The 18,419-nt window shown below is 52.3% G+C and overlaps 1 protein-coding gene across 2 annotated transcripts in view; it reads right to left on the bottom strand.

The window, feature by feature from the left end:
* HSF1 (heat shock transcription factor 1) overlaps positions 1-18,419 on the bottom strand; it is a 26,490-nt gene extending 8,071 nt beyond the window's left edge. The window contains exon 1 of one of the 2 annotated variants that reach the window (XM_033203070.1): positions 18,149-18,419. In XM_033203070.1, the coding sequence (XP_033058961.1) occupies positions 18,149-18,265 (117 nt within the window). In that variant the 5' untranslated portion in view covers positions 18,266-18,419. The remainder of the gene's footprint in view (positions 1-18,148) is intronic. The other variant, XM_033203069.1, reaches the window with a different exon arrangement.

Below are 18,419 nucleotides of genomic sequence, written 5' to 3'. Positions count from 1 at the left end.
GAGCTGTGATCGAGCTACTGCGCTCCAGCCTGGGTAACAGACTCAAAAACAAACAAACAAACAAAGACTCTAGTTAAAAAAAAAAACAAAAACGAGATATGCAAAGAAACAAGAAGCTAGGACCCACACACCATACACAGGGAAAAAAAAAGCAATCAATAGAAACTGTCCCCAAAGAAGCCACAACACTGGACACTGGACTTACCAGGCAAAGATTTTAAGTCAATTATTTCAAATATGTTCAAACAACTAAAGGAAACCACATCTGAAGAACCGAAGTATGAGAATGACATCTCATCAAACACAGGGTATCAATAAAGAGATAAAAATTGTAAAGAAGGACGAAATCAAAATTTTGGAACTGAAAAGTATAATAATTCAGATTAAAAGTTAACCAGAGGGGCCAGGCATGGTGGCTCACGCCTGTAATCCCAGCACTTTGAGAGTCCGAGGCAGGTGGATCACCTGAGGTCAGGAGTTGGAGACCAACCTGACCAACATCGAGAAACCCCGTCTCTACTAAAAATACAAAATTAGCCAGGCATGGTGGCTCATACCTGTAATCCCAGCTACTCAGGAGGCTGAGGCAGGAGAACTGTTTGAACCCGGGAGGCGGAGGTTGCAGTGAGCTGAGATCGCACCATTGCACTCCAGCTTGGGCGACAGAGAATATCTGACTAGGAGAAGGAGTCAGCATACATGAAGATAGGTCCATTGAGATGGTTCGGTATGAGAAAAAAAAGAAAAAAGAAGGAATAAGAAGGACAGGAGCCGGCTGGGCGCGGTGGCTCACACCTGCAGTCTCAGCACTTTGGGAGGCCAACGTGGGTGGATCACGAGGTCAAGACATTGAGACCATCCTGGTCAACATGGTGAAACCCCATCTCTACTAAAAATACAAAAAAAAATTAGTTGGGCGTGGTGGCCTGTGCCTGTAATCCCAGCTACTTGGGAGGCTGAGGCAAGAGAATTGCTTGAACCCTGGAGGCAGAGGTTGCAGGGAGCCGAGATTGAGATTGCGTCACTGCACTCCAGCCTGGTGACAGAAGGAGATTCTGTTTCAAAAAAACAAAAACAAAAACAAAAACAAAAACAAAAATGAGCAGAGCCTCAGAGACCTGTGAGACACCACAAAAAGTATAACACGGCCGGGCATGGTGGCTCACACCTGTAATCCCAGCATTTTGGGAGGCTGAGCCGGGCAGATCACCTGAGGTCAGGAATTCGAGACCAGCCTGGCCAACATGAGGAAACCCCATCTCTACTAAAAATATAAAAATTAGCTGGGCATGGTGGCCTGTGCCTGTGCTCCCAGCTACTTGGGAGGCTGAGGCAGAAGAATCGCTTGAACCCGGGAGGCAGAGGTTGCAGTGAGCCGAGATCACCCCACTGCACCCCAGCCTGGGGGACAGAGCGAGACTCTGTCTCGAAAAAAAAAAAAAAGTTTTAAAATGGCTGGTGTGGTGGCTCACGTCTGTAATCCCAACACTTTGGGAGGCTAAGGTGGGTGGATCATTTGAGGTCAGGAGTTTCAGACCAGCCTGGACAGCATGGTGAAACCCCGTCTCTACTAAAAATGGAAAAACTAGCTGGGTGTAGTGGCTCATGCCTGTAATCCCAGCTACTCAGGAGGTTGAGGCAGGAGTATTGCTTGAACCCGGGAGGTGGAGGCTGTAGTAAGCGGAGATCACGCCACCGCCCTCCAGCCTGGGCGACAGAGCGAGAATCCATCTCCAAACAAAAACAAAAACAAACCAAAACAAATAAAATAAAAGTATTAAAATAAAAGACCCTGCCACTCAATCTTTGTATACTGGCTGGGTGTGGGACTCAGGCCTGTAATCCGAGCACTTTGGGAGGCTAAGGCAGGAGGATCCCTTGAGCCCAGGAGTTGGAGACCAGTCTGGGCAACATTGCGAGACCCCATCTCTACAAAACATAAAAACTCAATATCCGGCAAAGCTATGCTTTGAAAATGGAGAGATTTCCACTTCTGGGACAGCAATGTGAGGACCTTCGTGGAAGTACTTCCTGTGAAACAAGCAAAGCTTACTTAAACCATTTAAAGTCTCAAAACTGTCCTAAAGGCATATTAACAGATAAACACTTATGGAGTAAAATCTACCGACACCTGGTACGAACAGTGAGCCTGGTGGCATCTGAACCTCAGCCACCTCTTTCCCTCTCACCCTAGCTCGCCATGATGGGCACTACACTCGGGGAGGGGAGCAGGAAGATGGGGACCCTTCTCCCCTTAGTTCCCGAACAAGGTTTCCTGGATCTCACGGGCTGGGCAGACCACCAGAGTTTCTCATCCTCACCGACTCCAAGTTGAAGAGACTAAGTTGCTGGAGCATGTGGCCTAGACGCCAGGGGCTCCCTTCCTCCACCTTGCCCATGCCTCAGAGAGGAGCTCGGCCACAGCCACAGCAGGCTGAGGACACCCAGGTCTCTGACCACCTCCCCGCAGCTCCCACCTGATTAAAGCAATTTCAAAACCACAGTGTTTTTTTTTTTTTGAGATGGAGTCTCTCTCTGTCACCTAGGCTAGAGTACAGCGGTGCCATCTTGGCTCACTGCAACCTCCACCTCCTGGGTTCAAGCGATTCTTCTGCCTCAGCCTCCTGAGTAGCTGGGATTACAGGCGTGTGCCACCACATCTGGCTAAGTTTTATATTTTTGGTAGAGACAGGCTTTCACCAGGTTGGCCAGGCTGGTCTTGAACTCCTGACTGTAAGTGATCCACCCACCTCGGCTTCCCAAAGTGCTGGGATGACAGGCATGAGCCACTGTGCCTGGCCTTAAAAACCACAGGTTTTAAATACAGTTCAGGCTTTCTGGGTTAAAACTGCAGGGTAGCGCACCCATGCTGGGAAAGCCAGGCCAAGAAGATCAGAGGCTGCTGTCCTGCCCGGTGCCCAGAGCGGTGGCACAGAGAATGAGGCTGGGGAGAGAGGCTGTCCATAAGGAAAGAGCTCTGAAGCTCCCCGAGGAGACTCATTTTATTTGAAAGTTCAGCCAAAGAGTGCTCTCAGAAACGACAGCTCCTCTAAAGTAAGAGAAACAAGTAAAACCACAGGCTTGTTCTCCTGCAAAGGGAAAGCTATGAAGAGCCCTGCTGGGGCCACAACAACCCTGACTGACCTCAGAAACTACCACTGCTCAAAACCCCACGGAACACCCCTGCAAACAATCATCCAAACAGCGAGACCCCATCTACACCAAAACAATGGTAAAAGAGACGAAATCATAAAGAACCCCCAGTGGAAATTCCGGAGCTGAACAAAACAATAACCAAAGCAGAGCTGCTGGCCGTGTGGAAAACGCTTAATTTCCCATGCAACGCCCAAGCTGCTTTTCAAAGAGTATGATATAGCATTTGTGTTCTCAGCAGCACGGCTAAGCTCCAGTGGCTCCGTGCCCTCCTCAGCACCTGGTGGCGTTGGCTGTTTTTTCTTTTTTTTTGAGACGGAGTCTCTTGCTCTGTCCCCCAGGCTGGAGTGCAGTGGCGCAATCTCGGCTCACTGCAACTTCTGCCTCTCGGGTTCACGCCATTCTCCCACCTCAGCCTCCCGAGTAGCTGGGACTACAGGCGCCCGTCACCATGCCCGGCTGATTTTTAAAAAAATTTTCAGTAGAGACGGGGTTTCACCGTGTTAGCCAGGATGGCCTCCATCTCTTGACCTCGTGATCCACCCGTCTCAGCCTCCCAAAGTGCTGGGATTACAGGTGTGAGCCACCGCGCCCGGCCTGTTGGCTGTTCTGGTAGCTGGCACTGAGGTTTTCGTGTGCATTTCTCCGACAAGTAATGATGCTGAGCATCTGTTCAAGTGCTTATTTGCTATTTGTCTTTTTTTGATGTATCTGTTCAAATCTTTTGCCTTTTTCAATATACGTTTTTATTTTTTGAGACAGAGTCGTGCTTTGTCACCCAGGCTGGAGTGCAGCGGCGCGATCTTGACTCACTGCAATCTCCACCTCCTGGGACCAAGAGATCCTCCCCCCGCAGCCTCCCAAGTAGCTGGGACCACAGGAGCAAACCACCACGCCGGGCTCATTTTTTTTTTTTTTTTGTAGAGATGGGTCTCCCTGTGTTGCCCAGGCTGGTCTCAAACTCCTGAGTGGAAGTGATCTACCCACGCTGGCCTCCCAAAGTGTTGGGATTACAGGTGTCAGCTACCATGCTCAGCCACTTGTCATTTATTTATTATTATTATCTGAGATGGAATCTCGCTCCATCGCCCAGGCTAGAGTGCAGTGGCGTGATCTTGGCTCACTGCAACCTCTGCCTCCCGGGTTCAAGCGATTCTCCCGCCTCAGCCTCCCAAGTAGCTGGGACTACAGGCACCTGCCACCACACCCAGCTAATTTTTGTATTTTTAGTAGAGACAAGGTTTCACCATGTTGGCCAAGCTGGTCTCAAACTCCTGACGTCAAGTGATTCACCTGCCTCAGCCTCCCCAAGTGTTGGGATTACAGGCGTGAGCCACCGTGCCTGGCCAAAAATTTTTTAAAAAATATATTCTTGGTACCAGATATATGCTTTGCAAATATAGTGTGTGGTTTGCTTCTTAATTCCCTAATAGTGTATTTCAAAGAGTGGATGTTTTTAACTTTGATGAAGTCGACTTTATCCATTTTTTCCTATTTGGTGATTTTGTCTCCTAACTCAAGATCAAAGGGTTTTTTTTTTCTCTAGAAGTTTTGTTGTCTTAGCTCATATTTTAGTCTCCAATCCATTCTGAGTTAGTTTCGTATATGGTGTGAGGTAAAGGACAAGGCTCACCTTTTTGTTTATGGACGTCCAGTTATCCCAGCACTGTTTGCTGAACAGACGATTATTTCTCCATTCAACTAGTGGCACCTTTGTCAAGATCAGTCAGCCTTAGATGGGTGAGTCTATTTCTGAAATCTATAGTCTGCTCCATTTGTTTACATGTTTACATTTATGCTAATATTGTTCAGTCTTGATTACTGGAGCTTTATAGTGTCTTGAAATCAGATAGTGTGAATCTTCTAATTTTGTTCTCCTTATAATAATACTAGGTCTTCTGTCCCATGACCATGGTATTTCTCTCCATTTATTTAGGTTTTCAATTTATTCTCTACCCGGCCTTTTTTTCTTTTGAGACAGAATCTCACTCTGTTGTGTGGGCTAGAGTACAGTAGTGCGATCTAGGCTCACTGCAACCTCCACCTCCCAGGTTCAAGCGATTCTTCTGCCTCAGCCTCCTGAGTAGCTGGGACTACAGGTGCCCACCACCATGCTCAGATACTTTTTGTATTTTTAGTAGAGATGAGGTTTCACCACATTGGCCAGGATGGTCTCGAACTCCTGACCTTGTGATCTGCCTGCCTCGGCCTCCCAAAGTGCTGGGATTACAGGAATGAGCCACTGCGCCCGGCTAATTTATCCCTATTAACTAGCCTGCCGATGGCCCCGTTGATCCCACTTCTGGTGTCCACACCCTGGAGCCATCTCCTCCCGCCAAGTACCACGGTTGTCCTGTGTGACCAAACACAGAGGTGATGCCCTTTTTTTTTTTTTTTTGAGACGGAGTCTCGCTCTGTCGCCCAGGTTGGAGTGCGGTGGCCGGATCTCGGCTCACTGCAAGCTCCGCCTCCCGGGTTCACGCCATTCTCCTGCCTCAGCCTCCTGAGTAGCTGGGACTACAGGCGCCCGCCACCTCGCCCGGCTAGTTTTTTTTTTTGTATTTTTTAGTAGAGACAGGGTTTCACCGTGTTAGCCAGGATGGTCTCGATCTCCTGACCTCGTGATCCGCCCGTCTCGGCCTCCCAAAGTGCTGGGATTATAGGCTTGAGCCACCGCGCCCGGCAGTGATGCCATTTGAGAACAAACTGTAAAAGCCGTCTGGGGCTCTGGCTCTCTTGGGTCACTTGCTTTTGGAGAGGCAAGCCACCATGTTACAAACAGCTCTACGGAGAGGCTCACTTGATAAGGAATTAAAGCCTCTTGCCAAAAGCCAGCGAGAAACTGTGGCCCGTCAACAAGCATTGAGGGAAGTTGGAGGCGTATTTCATCCTCAGTTGAGCCTTGAGATGACGTCAGCCTCAGAAACCTTGAGCTGGAATCAATTCACGAGTCTCAGAAACTGGGACAATAATTTTTTTCTTTGAGACAGGTCTCACTCGGTCACCCAGGCTAGAAGACAGTGGCACGATCTCGGCTCACTGCAACCTCCGACTCCTAGGTTCAAGCAATTCTCTTGTCTCAGCCTCTCGAGTAGCTGGGACTACAGGCGCCCGCCACCTCGCCCGGCTAATTTTTTGTATTTTTAGTAGAGACAGGGTTTCACCGTGTTAGTCAGGATGGTCTCAACCTCCTGACCTTGTGATCTGCCCACCTCGGCCTCCCAAGTGCTGGGATTACAGGCGTGAGCCACCGCGCCTGGCCTATTCTGTTTGCTTTTAAGATTTTCTCTTCACCAGCCTGTTCCAGCACTTTGATTATATAATGTGCCTTGATATGGTTTTGGTTTTATCCTGCTTGAGATTGATATTCTTGGACTTGTGAGCTTACAGCTTTTCAAAAATTTGGGAAAAATTTTGGCCATAATATTTCTTTTTTTTTTTTTTGTTTTTGTTTTTTGAGACGGAGTCTCACTGTTGCCCAGGCTGGAGTGCAATGGTGCGATCTCGGCTCACTGCAAGCTCCACCTCCTGGGTTCATGCCATTCTCCTGCCTCAGCCTCCCGAGTAGCTGGGACTACAGGCGCCCACCACCACACCCGGCTAGTTTTTTATATTTTTAGTAGAGACGGGATTTCACCATGTTAGCCAGGATGGTCTCAATCTCCTGACCTCATGATCTGCCCATCTTGGCCTCCCAAAGTGCTGGGATTACAGACGTGAGCCACTGCGCCCGGCCTAATATTTCTTTTTTTTTTTGAGACAGGGTCTCTGTTGCCCAGGCTGGAGTGCAGGAGACTCTGTTGCCCTGGCTGCAGTGCAGTGGTGTGATCATGGCTCACTGCAGCCTCCACCTCCTGAGCTCAGGTGAACCTCCCGCCTTAGCCTCCTGAGTAGTTGGGACCACAGGTAGGCACTACCATGCCCGGCTAATTTTGGATTATTTATAGAGACGGGGGTCTCGCTATATTGCCCAGGCTGGTCTTGAACTCCTGGGCTCAAGCGATCTGCCCACCTCAGCCTCCCAAAGTGCTGGGATCTCGGGCAGGAGCCACCGCGCCCGGCCTTTTGGTCGCATTTCTGTATTCTCTTCCCCACTGTTTTCTGGAGCCTCAAATACGTTAGACCACATGATAGTCTCTCCTTGAAGCTCGGCTAAGTTTTTGCAGTCCTTTTTCTCTCTGTACATCACTGTGGATAGTTTCCATTGCTTTTAGTTCGGGAATCTTTTCTTCTGAAGTTTCTAATGTTTTGTCAAACCACTGCGGTGAATCTGAAGAACCACCTTTTTACTTTAGAATACATGGCCTACACCAGTGTCCCCCATCATTAACATTGTGCCTTTGTGTGGTGCATTTGTCTCAAGAACATTAGACACATTGTTAACTAGGGCCCATATTCTATTTAGATTCCTTAGGTTTTCACCCAATCCTTCCTCTACTCCAGGATGTCATCCAAGATCCATCCAGTTGTCACATCTCCTTCAGTTCCACCGGCTCTGACACCTTCCAGACTTGCCTAGTTTTTGAGAACCCTGACAATTTTGAGGACTCGTCAAATAGTTTGCGGAATGTCTCTCAATTTGGATTTGTTTGATGTTTTTTCATGATTAGCTGCGGTTACGTATGCTTTTGAGAGGAAGATCAAAGAGGTAGAGTGCTGTTCTCATCATCCTATCAAGTATACAACAGGCCGGGCGCAGTGGCTCACGCCTGTAATCCCAGCACTTTGGGAGGCTGAGGCGGGCAGATCACGGGGTCAGGAGATCGAGACCATCCTGGCTAACACGGTGAAACCCTGTCTCTACCAAAAATACAAAAAAATTTGCTGGACATGGTGGCGGGCGCCTATAGTCCCAGCTGCTCGGGAGGCTGAGGTGGGAGAATTGCTTGGACCCGGAAAGCAGAGGTTGCAGTGAGCCAAGACCGCGCCACTGCACTCCAGCCTGGCGACAGAGCAAGACTCCGTCTCAAAAAAATAAATAAAATAAAGAGTACACAACGGGGATATGCATGTCACTGCTGATGGTGACCGTGACCCCGGTGAGGCTGTGCTGCTGGAGGTCTCCACTGGAAAGCTGCTCCTCCTGCTCTTGTGCTCTGCTCTTTGGAAGGGGTCACTAGGTGCAGCCCAGGCTTCTGGAGTGAGGAGGTAAGCATCACCTCCTTGAAGGGGAACTACTGCAGTAAACAACGTGGAATTCTTCTACGTGGGAGATTAGTTCCAGTGACATTTTGTCCAACTTGCTTCTTTTCTGTATCTTCCATTTCTCAGTCCTTTTTTTTTTTTGAGACGGAGTCTTGTTCTGTCGCCCAGGCTGGAGTGCGGTGGCGCGATCTTGGCTCACTGCAAGCTCCGCCTCCTGGGTTCACACCATTCTCCTGCCTCAGCCTCCCCAGTAGCTGGGACTACAGGCGCCCGCCACCACACCTGGCTAATTTTTTGTATTTTTAGTAGAGACGGGGTTTCACCGTGTTAGGCAGTATGGTCTCGAACTCCTGACCTTGTGATCCACCTGCCTCGGCCTCCCAAAGTGCTGGTATTACAGGTGTGAGCCACCGCGCCCGGCCCTCAGTCATGTTTTTGCGTTATTTCCTTGAGCACACAGAATGTTTTTATAATTGTTTACTCTTTGTTGGCTAATCCTATCAAAACCAGTCCTACTACTAGACTATCCCCCTCCAGTGACAAGTCCATTTTCCTGCCTTCGCTTGTCTGCCGGTTATTAATTAGATTCTGGACGTCAAATTTTTTTTTTTTGAGACGGAGTCTTGCTCTGTTGCCCAGGCTGGAGTGCAGTGATGCGATCTCGGCTCACTGCAGCCTCCGCCTCCCAGGCTCATGTGATTCTCTTGCCTCAGCCTCCCAAGTAGCTGGGACTACAGGCGCCCATCACCACACATGGCTAATTTTCTGTAGTAGAGACGGGGTTTCACCATGTTGGCCAGGCTGGTCTTGAACTCCTGAGCTCAGATGATCCCCCTGCTTCGGCCTCCCCAAGTGCTGGGATGACAGGTGTGAGCCACTTCGCCTGGCTTCTGTCTTCAAGAGTGCCATGTGCACTCCGTGCTAGCAGGCCATGGTGTTTCCAGGGCTTGCCTTGCACTTGTTTCCGTGGCATTGGGAGTGGCCTCTCCTTTCCAGCTTATTCTGCGCCACTTCCAGGCTGTGGTTCCTCTAAGGTCTCATGAATGCTCTGTGTATTTAAAGTGGCTTCTACACTGTAGCTGGTGGGAACTGAAATAACCACGACCCCGTGTGAGTCCCGTCCCCTTACACTTACTCTTCCTCTTCCAGTTGCTCTTGGTCCAGCTTCACGAGGTTTCACTTTGCACCAGCAAATCGGATCCAGCCCAAGATGCAAGCAGGCTCATGCGCAGATTGTCGGAGCTCTTTCTTTTGGGCATAACTCCTTCCTTTCTGGTACCATACCCCACAAATTCTGGCTGCCTCAGCTTCCCCAAAGTTTGGGTTTTGTTGGGTTCTCTGCACGTGAGTCTACAAATTGCCTCCACGCAGAAAGCCTGGACAATTTTTTGGTTTACCTCGGTCTTCACCGGTTTTCTTTTTCTTTTTTTTTTTTGAGACAGATTCTCGCTCTGTGGCCCAGGCTGGAGTGCAGTGGCACAATCTCAGCTCATTGCAACCTCCATATCCCGGGTTCAAGTGATTCTCCTGCCTCAGCCTCCCAAGTAGCTGGGATTACAGGCATGTGTCACCACACCCAACCTATTTTTGTATTTTTAGTAGAGATGGGGTTCACCACATTGGCCAGGCTGGTCTCAAACTCCTGACTCTAAGTGATCCGCCCGCCTCGGCCTCCCAAAATGCTGGGATGACAGGAGTGAGCCACCGCACCCAGCCCTAGTTTTCTAATGTCTGAATGTTGTTCAGTGGCTTCTTATGCCTTAAGGGTTAAATCCAAGTTGAACATGTCAGGCAATCCCTACCTTAGGGGCCATTATGAATTTCACAGGGTGTGCTGGTGAACCCATCAGAGAACCCAGTGTCTCATCTTCCTGCCTCAGTGGAATAAGGTTCCTCCTCTGCTGACCACAGGCGCCTCCTGGAGGAGTCACAGGTCATAACTGCGTATCACGAAGACCTGCCACCGGAAATGGGAGGCCCCTGGCTGGTGTGAGATGCCACACGCTGAGAAGTGTAGGCGTCAGCAAACCCCGAAGCTTGTAGTAAACTTGGAGCCTGTGGCCTCATTTTCTGCAGCACTGTGAAGGACCTGAAACGTGTGTGAGATCCTGCCTGTAGGGACACCTTACATAGGAAGTGTCTGTGTCTCTGAGTGTCTTCTCAAAGGGCTCCCTGGCCCAGAACGTGAACAGTGCCATATTCTACAAGGTGGCCGCACAGCCCAGGTCACAAGCCTCTTGTTCCAGCCTCCTGCCAAGTCTAAGCTCTATCTGCTGATGGGTGTTCTGGGCTCCTGGACTTGGCTGGCTTCTCCCTCTCTGGGTCCTGGGAGTGTGGGCTTTAGGAGTAGCGGGAACGCATGTGTGAGTAGCTGCAGCCCACGTGTGGGGAGCGGGGACCACCGGGGTCAGGGCATGGAAGCAGTGAGGCAGGTAGGAAGCGCGAGCAGGTGCAGAGAAAGTGGCTTACTTTGTGGCCCTGCTCCCCGGTGTAGTTCTGTCCGTATCTGAGCCGCCCGCACCTTTCTCGTTAACACTTTTCTTGTTTCTGCTCAGGAGGAGCTTCCAGCATGTTCTCACCACACAAGGACCAAGAGCAGCACAATCGCCCTCACCTCTCATCACATCTCTCATCACCAGCTGCCCTGCACCTGTGTGGTGGTTACTGCTGCTCACCGTGGCCCACAGGGTCACAGGGAGGAGGCTGTTGAGACATCTGGGACCACCTCCTCTCCTTAGACAGCCTCCCTCCCCCTGCCAGACCTGGAGGAGACCCTGGAGCCCACAGCCCTCGACAGACCCGACGGAAGCTGCTTGCTTCCTCCGGGAAGGCACTGTGAGCCCCACGACCCCTCTCCAGCTGTCCCTGCACACAGGCTGACTCCTCCAAAACCGAGAGACTTCCAGGGCCAGGCTGTCCATTCCTGGTCCCTCGATAAAGGACTGAGCAAACACTGGCCTGCGGAACTGGGTGGGCACAGGGCACTGGAGGCATCTGCCCTCCCCGCAGGAGGCTGCTGCAGCCCAGCCCTTCTGTGCCTGGGCCCTCCTCACCGCACCCCCCACCACACCATCGGGGTAGAGGAAACACGGGAGGCTACAGCTCAGAGCCTTTTTAATTTTTATTTATTTTTTGAGACAGGGTCTTGCTCTGTCACCCAGGCTGGAGTGCAGGGGCTCGATCTCGGCTCACTGCAGCCTCCACCTCTGGGGCTGAAGTGATTTTTGTGCTTCGGCCTCCCAAGCAGCTGGGGTTACAGGCCGTGCCACCACACCCAGCTAATTTTTGTATTTTTAGTAGAAATGAGGTTTCACCATATTGGCCAGGTTGGTCTTGAACCCCTGGCCTCATGTGATCTGCCCCTCCTCGGCCTCCCAAAGTGCTAGGATTACAGGTATGAGTCACCGCGCCTGGCCAGAGCCTGCCTTTTATAGCGTTTATAGATCTCTGCCTGTGTGTGTGTATCTGTCTATCTCTACAGAAGGGGAAGGAGAACACTTGTGGGAAAATCCAACCTACAATTCTGACTATGAACCAGAAATACCGCTCACTCCCCAGGGTCTAACTCAGGGGGCCGGTGGCGGCCACCGCCCAGCCCCAAGGGCGCGGGACCGGTGGCCTCTTGCTGCACGACTTGGGAAGGCAGGAGGCTTGGTGGGCAGTAAGTGGCAGCCGGACCCCTCTGGGAGGGAGCACGGACTCTGGAGTTGGTTTCCCCACATTTCAGCGCTTACTTAGTGAAGCTTCTTCGCATCCAGAGCCTCCGTTTTCTTATCTATGAAGTGGAAATGATGCCGTCTACCCGAATGGCTACAGATGGAACACGACGAAGAGCAAGGAGGCTTAACCTCGTGCGATGCACAGAAGCTTTACGAGGACAGATGTGCGCCTTTTTTTTTTTTTTCTGAGGCGGAGTCTCGCTCTGTCGCCCAGACTGGAGTGCAGTGGCCGGATCTCAGCTCACAAGCTCCGCCTCCCGGGTTCACACCATTCTCCTGCCTCAGCCTCCCGAGTAGCTGGGACTACAGGCACCCGCCTCATTGCCCGGCTAGTTTTTTGTATTTTTTAGTAGAGACGGGGTTTCACCGTGTTAGCCAGGATGGTCTCGATCTCCTGACCTCGTGATCCACCCGTCTCGGCCTCCCAAAGTGCTGGGATTACAGGCTTGAGCCACCGCGCCCGGCCTTCTTTTTTTTTTTTAAGAGATGGAGTCTCGCTCTGTTGCCCAGGCTGGAGTGCAGTGGCCGGATCTCAGCTCACTGCAAGCTCTGCCTCCCAGGTTCGCGCCATTCTCCTGCCTCAGCCTCCCAAGTAGCTGGGACTACAGGCACCTGCCACCACGCCCGGCTAGTTTTTTGTATTTTTTAGTAGAGACGGGGTTTCACCGTGTTAGCCAGGATGGTCTCAATCTCTTGACCTCGTGATCCACCCACCTTGGCCTCCCAAAGTGCTGGGATGACAGGCGTGAGCCACCGTGCCTGGCTCCAGCTGTGTGCCTTCTTATGGCCACACCAGGAGATGCTCTGATCCGGGCACACATCAGGCCCTACAGACCCTGCAGCACTCCTCACAGCTGCTGCTGTGGGGCCTCCAGCATCTTGGGCCAAATGCCAGATCATCCAGGGTGGGGCCAGTGGGCCTGCTAGTCTTGGCGGCTCTCAGAACCAGGGAAGCAGGGGTGGCCCTGCCTGCTGTGGGAGCTCCGGACACCATCTGTGGCCAGGGTCTGAGTTACTGGGTGTGGCTAGGTTGGCTCTGCTTCTGTAACTCCTCATGTGCTTATGAGTAGACGCCCTGCCCCCTGCCTCACTGCAGGGACCACTCTGCTCCTAGCTGTCCACCCAGAGACCCGCCACAGCGGCCATCTGACCACTGGCTTTCAGTGGACCTCTCCCCCGGGATAGGCCGAGGGCCTTGGTGACCTCCGGCTCACTCAGTCTCAGGGAGCCCCAGGGTCTCAGCACATCCTTCTAGAGTCCTTCCTGCTGCCAAAGAGAAGGGAGCTGCACCCATGAGGCTGGGGCCAAGTGAAGACAGTGAAGCATCCAGGAGCCCACATCTAAGGAGGCCCCCACTCTCAGTGCCATCCAAATGCAGGGTGGGTCTTAAAAAGGAATGCCTCAGGGCCAGGCGCGGTGGCTCAAGCCCGTAATCCCAGCACTTTGGGAGGCTGAGGTGGGAGGATGGCTTGAGCCCACAAGTTCCAGACTAGCTCGGGCAATACGGGGAGGCCCTGCGAGACCGTCTCTGCTACAACCTTAAAAAAGAAAAAAAAAGCCAGGTCTGGTGGTGTGAGCCTGTAGCCCCAGTGACTCAGCTGAGGCGACTGGATTACTTGAGCCTGGGAGGCAGAGGCTGCAGTGAGCTGCAATCATAGCCCTGCACTCTAGCCTGGGCAACAGAGCAAGATCATGGCTTAAGAAAAAAAAAAAAAAAAGTGCTTCCTTAAATTTTGCACCCAGGTGCCCCCCCGGTGCCCGCTCTGGTCTCACCCTGATCCTGAGGCCTCTATCTACCTGGGTTCATTCTAACCTGCATGACCATCATTCTAGCATTTGTCTGGCATAGGTCATGTGGCTGTGCCTTGTTCTCAGGCCTCAGCCTGGAGTCCACAGCTGCCCAGGGCAGCCACAGTTAGCCCTGCAGGGCAGGGGGAAGTAGGGCTGGGCCGGTCTCTTTTCAGAACATGATCAGGTTTGAAAACATTTTCTACTCTCGCTTATGAAATATATGTTCACTTTTTTAGCCGGGCGTGGTGGCTCACGCCTGTAATCCCAGCACTTTGGGAGGCTGAGGCGGGTGGATCACTAGGTCAGGAGTTCGAGACCAGACTGTCCAATATGGTGAAACCCTATCTCTACTAAAAAATACAAAAATTAGCCGGGTGTGGCCTGGGCAACAGAGTGAGATTCTGTCTCAAAAAAACAAAACAAAACAAAACAAAAACTCAACAACAACAACAAAATGAAGTATATGTTCATTTTTTTAAAAAAGTACTTTAGAAAAATATAACTATAAAAATTATCTGGGCTGGGTACAGTGGCTCACATCTGTAATCCCAGCACTTTGAGAGGCTGAGGCAGGCAGATCATGAGGTCAGGAGTTCTAGCCCAGCCTGATCAACACGGTAAAACCCTGTCTCCACTAAAAATACAAAAAAAATTAGTCGGGTGTCGTGGCGGGTGCTTGTAATTCCATACTCAGGAGGCTGAAGCAGGAGAATCACTTGAACCCCAGAGACAGAGGTTACAGTGAGCCGAGATCGTGTCATTGCACTCCAGCCTGGGCAACAGAGGCTCCATCTCAAAAAAAAAAAAAAAATCTGTAATCTCACCATCTCAGATGTGAAGATTACTTTTCATACTTCCTCATCTTGTTAATAAAGGTGGGACAAAATCATAGCTTGTAAAAAACTGAGATGCTGGTGAACCTAGTTCTGAGGCTTCACTTTCTGCTTTTGTTTGCGTCTCCATGCTGTCAAATTCTCTGAAGAGGCTGCTGCCCTCCTGAGTCAGCTGCAGCCCAGCAAGGCCCCAGAAGAGCCTCCGCTGGTGGACAGAGGAGCTGCTGCATGCAGAGGAGGAAGCTGGGCTGAGGGCTGGCACCAGGGCACGGGGCAGGGAGGCTGTGCGTCCCTGGTCTCACAGGTCTCAGTTCTATGACGCTGCCTGTCAGTCCAGGTATTCAGTCCCCCAACCCCATCTTTGGGTCTCAGTGGTACTGGATCCAGGTACACCTTTGGGAGAAGCTGTTAAGAAGTTGGCTGAGGGAGGACCACCCACGTCCATGCCCATGCTCCTATGTGGATCTCCCGGGATCATAACCTTGTGGCTGACATGTTTCCTCTCCAAGGCAGATGGGGCTGTGCTGTCCTCCATGACTTGCTGGGTCCCCTCAAGGCCTCTGCTTGTGTGGGTGGGGTGCTCATGGGAATGAGGGTCTGGGGGGTGGGAAATCAACCACCACAGGGATGGGGCCATAGTCCCCACCAATAGTCCCCACCACATGGGCTCTCCTTGACAGTGACCCAGCATTCTGCCTCCAGTGGCTGCAGTGGGAGTCCTGATCTCAGGCCAGGGAGGGGAAGTGCAATGGTTATCCAGACCTGGTCCCATTCCTGGCCAAGCTCAGTAAAGTCACTGGCCAGTTTCTGGGCCTCAGTCTCCCCCAAGTTATTCAGCCTTCAGAATGAGTCACCATGCCTGTGATTCCGCCTCATCTTCTTGTGTCAAACAGGGAAGGTTTTTCTTGGCAGAATGGTGGTAAGACTTTGGGCCAGGAGACTCTCCCAGAGAAGGCAGCAGAGAGCAAGAGCACCAGGGCCTTCGCAAGGCCTCTGAGAGCCAGCTGGGCCTGGGCAGTAGATTTGTGGGAGGGTCCCCTGTTGGGACTCTGCTGACATGGAGTCCTCAGGGCTTGTGTGAGTGCTCTCAAAGCCACAGGATGGGACGATCACCTCCTTTCTCCAGGCCACGCAGCCAGCGCCAGAAAGCTCTGCAGCTCCCTTCACAGTCTGGAGAAGGGCTTCCTTCCAGTTGGAAGTCAGTGTTTCTATCTCATTGCCATGCTCGTCCCCACTGCTGCATCCTGCACCAACCATTGCCACTTTATACTGAGCAGGTGGAACCAAACACTGACATTCCAGTTGGCTCCCCATCCCTCTCCAGGGAGAACAGGCCGCAGGTGGTGCACCTGTGAGTAGAGTGGAGGCTGGCCACAGGCCTCATAAAATCTGCCTCCCTTGCTCAAAAGCCCTGCCCAGAACATGCCTCGGTCTCAAAAAAGAGTACACTGGGACCTAACCCACATGCCTCATAATCTTTTAAGCAGAAACAGCAAGTAGATTATGGGACAGGACAGATCATGCTAGTACGATTAAGCTTAGAATATCCCAGATAATCTCAGATGCCCCTCCCACAATGGGGCAAGAGAGTACTTCTGAGGGTTAAGGGGAACAAGAAAAAGAAGGAAGGGCTGGGTGCAGTGGCTCACACCTGTAATCCCAGCACTTTTGGGAGGCCAAGACAGGTGGATAACTTGAGGTCAGGAGTTCCAGACCAGCCTGACCGATGTGGTGAAACCCCATCTCTACTAAAAATACAACAATCAGCCTGGTGTGGTGGCGTGCACCTGTAGTCCTGGCTACTCGGGAGGCTGAGGCAGGAGAATTGCTTGAACCTGGGAGGTGGAGGTCGTAGTGAGCTAAGATCGCACCACGGCACTCCAACCTGGGCGACAGAGCGAGAATCCGTTTCAAAAAAAAAAAGAAAAAGAAAAAGAAAGAGGGATAAAAGAAAACAGAAACATGGGAATATTTCCTTTGCACAAAAATGCCAAGGTCTAGAATGAAGAGATGGTGAAATGAAGTCAGCCTGCAGGAAGGCGCACTGTGCCGTAATGGGACTTGGGGATGGGAAGGCCGACACAGACAGAGGTGTCAGCAGGACAAATATAAAGTGTTTCTAACAAGAGCTAAGATTTCCAGTCCTCTCTTTATTCCCAAACACTCTGTAGGTAAAGCAGAGCCTCAGTAAACCCAAGAAGCAGAAGACCTGGCCTCCTGCCTGGGGCAGCTTCAGTTCAGACTTTTCTTCATTCCTAACAGCAGAAAGAGGCTGTGCAAATGGGAGGCACTCAGCAGAGCCTGAGGAACTCTGGGGTCTTAGCTCCTGGGACGCCACACATGCTTGGTGGCACCCCACCTGTCTCGGTCCCTCCAAAAGCTCCCAATGATCAGTGGCCTTTCTTTTTTCTTTTTTTTCTTAGACCGGGTCTCATTCTTTGCCAGGCTGGAGTGCAGTGGCGGAATCTCGGTGCAGTGCAACCTCTGCCTCCCAGGTTTAGGGGGTCCTCCTATCTCAGCCTCCCAAGTAGCTAGGACCACAGGCAAGCACCACCACGCCCGGCTAATTTTTTGTATTTTTAGTAGAGTCGGGGTTTTGCCATAGTCTTGGCTAGTCTCGAACTCCTGGCCTCAAGTGATCTACCCGCCTCCACCTCCCCAAGTGCTAGTATCACAGCAAAGAGTGACCCCGCTCGGCCAGTGTGGCCTTTCTTCAGGCCATCACTTGCCAGCCACAGGCTGTGGCTCTGCCCCTCACCGGACACGACGTCACAGCGGGGATGTGAACAGCAGATTCTGATCTCCAACTCCAGACAATCACTGATTTACTTCTGCAAACCGGAGCTGTCCGGTCTTGCAGGGTCGGACCGTGTAAACAAGCCTGCTGCCAGGCAACTGAAGACAGAGACGCGAGTAAAGACGCCCCACAAGGAATGAAAAACAAAACTCCTCTTGGGAAACTCAGATTTGGGATTCGGAAACGGGCTTGAGCTCAACCTGAAGCTCCATGACGTCTTAGTTTCTGTTTTCACTGCCTTTCCTTTTCCACTACAGCGACGCCCTCCGCTTCACGCGCCAAGTCCTGACTTTCTCCGAATAGTTGCCGACCCAGCACCCCGTAGGCCGTCCCCCGGGGACGCCGATGTCCTCTGGAGCACAGCGTCCGCTGGCGAAGCCGGGTGCTTGCCCTAAGCGCGGACACTTCCGCAACCGCCCAACAGTTAGCAGAAGCCCGATGCAAGGGACGCCCCATTCTCCCATCCCAGGGAAACTTCGCTGGGGCAGCGGTTGAATCGGGTGTGGGTCTCGCAGCCGCTTTCCCAACTTAAGGCTCTGCGTCTGGGCAGGCTCGGGACCCGCCGCCCTTCTCCGGCGGGGGCAGGGCAGGCTCACCGCGCGTTAAGTCGAGGTGTGGCAGGGCCCCTCCCCGCAGCCCTCCCGCGCCGTCCACCGCGGCCCTGCTCCCTCCCGGTCCCCACGGGCCCCGCGCCCGCGCGCTGCCCTCACCGGGCTCCAGCAGATGAGCGCGTCGGTGTCCGGGTCGCTCACGAGGGTCCACAGCTTGGTCAGGAAGGCCGGGACGTTGCTGGGCCCCGCCGCGCCGGGGCCCACGGGCAGATCCATCTCGGGCAAGGCGGGAATAGGCGGAGGGAGCGGCCGCGAAGAGGGGCCGAGAACCGGGCTAACGCCGTTGCCGCGCCAGCCGTCCGGGCCGAGCCGCCGCCCGCTGCGCACACACAGCCCCAAGGCCCAGCATGGCCGCCGCCATCTTGCAACG

Source organism: Trachypithecus francoisi, unplaced genomic scaffold (genome assembly GCF_009764315.1).
Source record: "Trachypithecus francoisi isolate TF-2019V2 unplaced genomic scaffold, Tfra_2.0 Lachesis_group7, whole genome shotgun sequence".
Lineage (NCBI taxonomy): Eukaryota > Metazoa > Chordata > Mammalia > Primates > Cercopithecidae > Trachypithecus > Trachypithecus francoisi.
The sequence above is the reverse complement of the archived record's forward strand: the minus strand, read 5'-3'. Positions and strand labels throughout refer to the sequence as shown.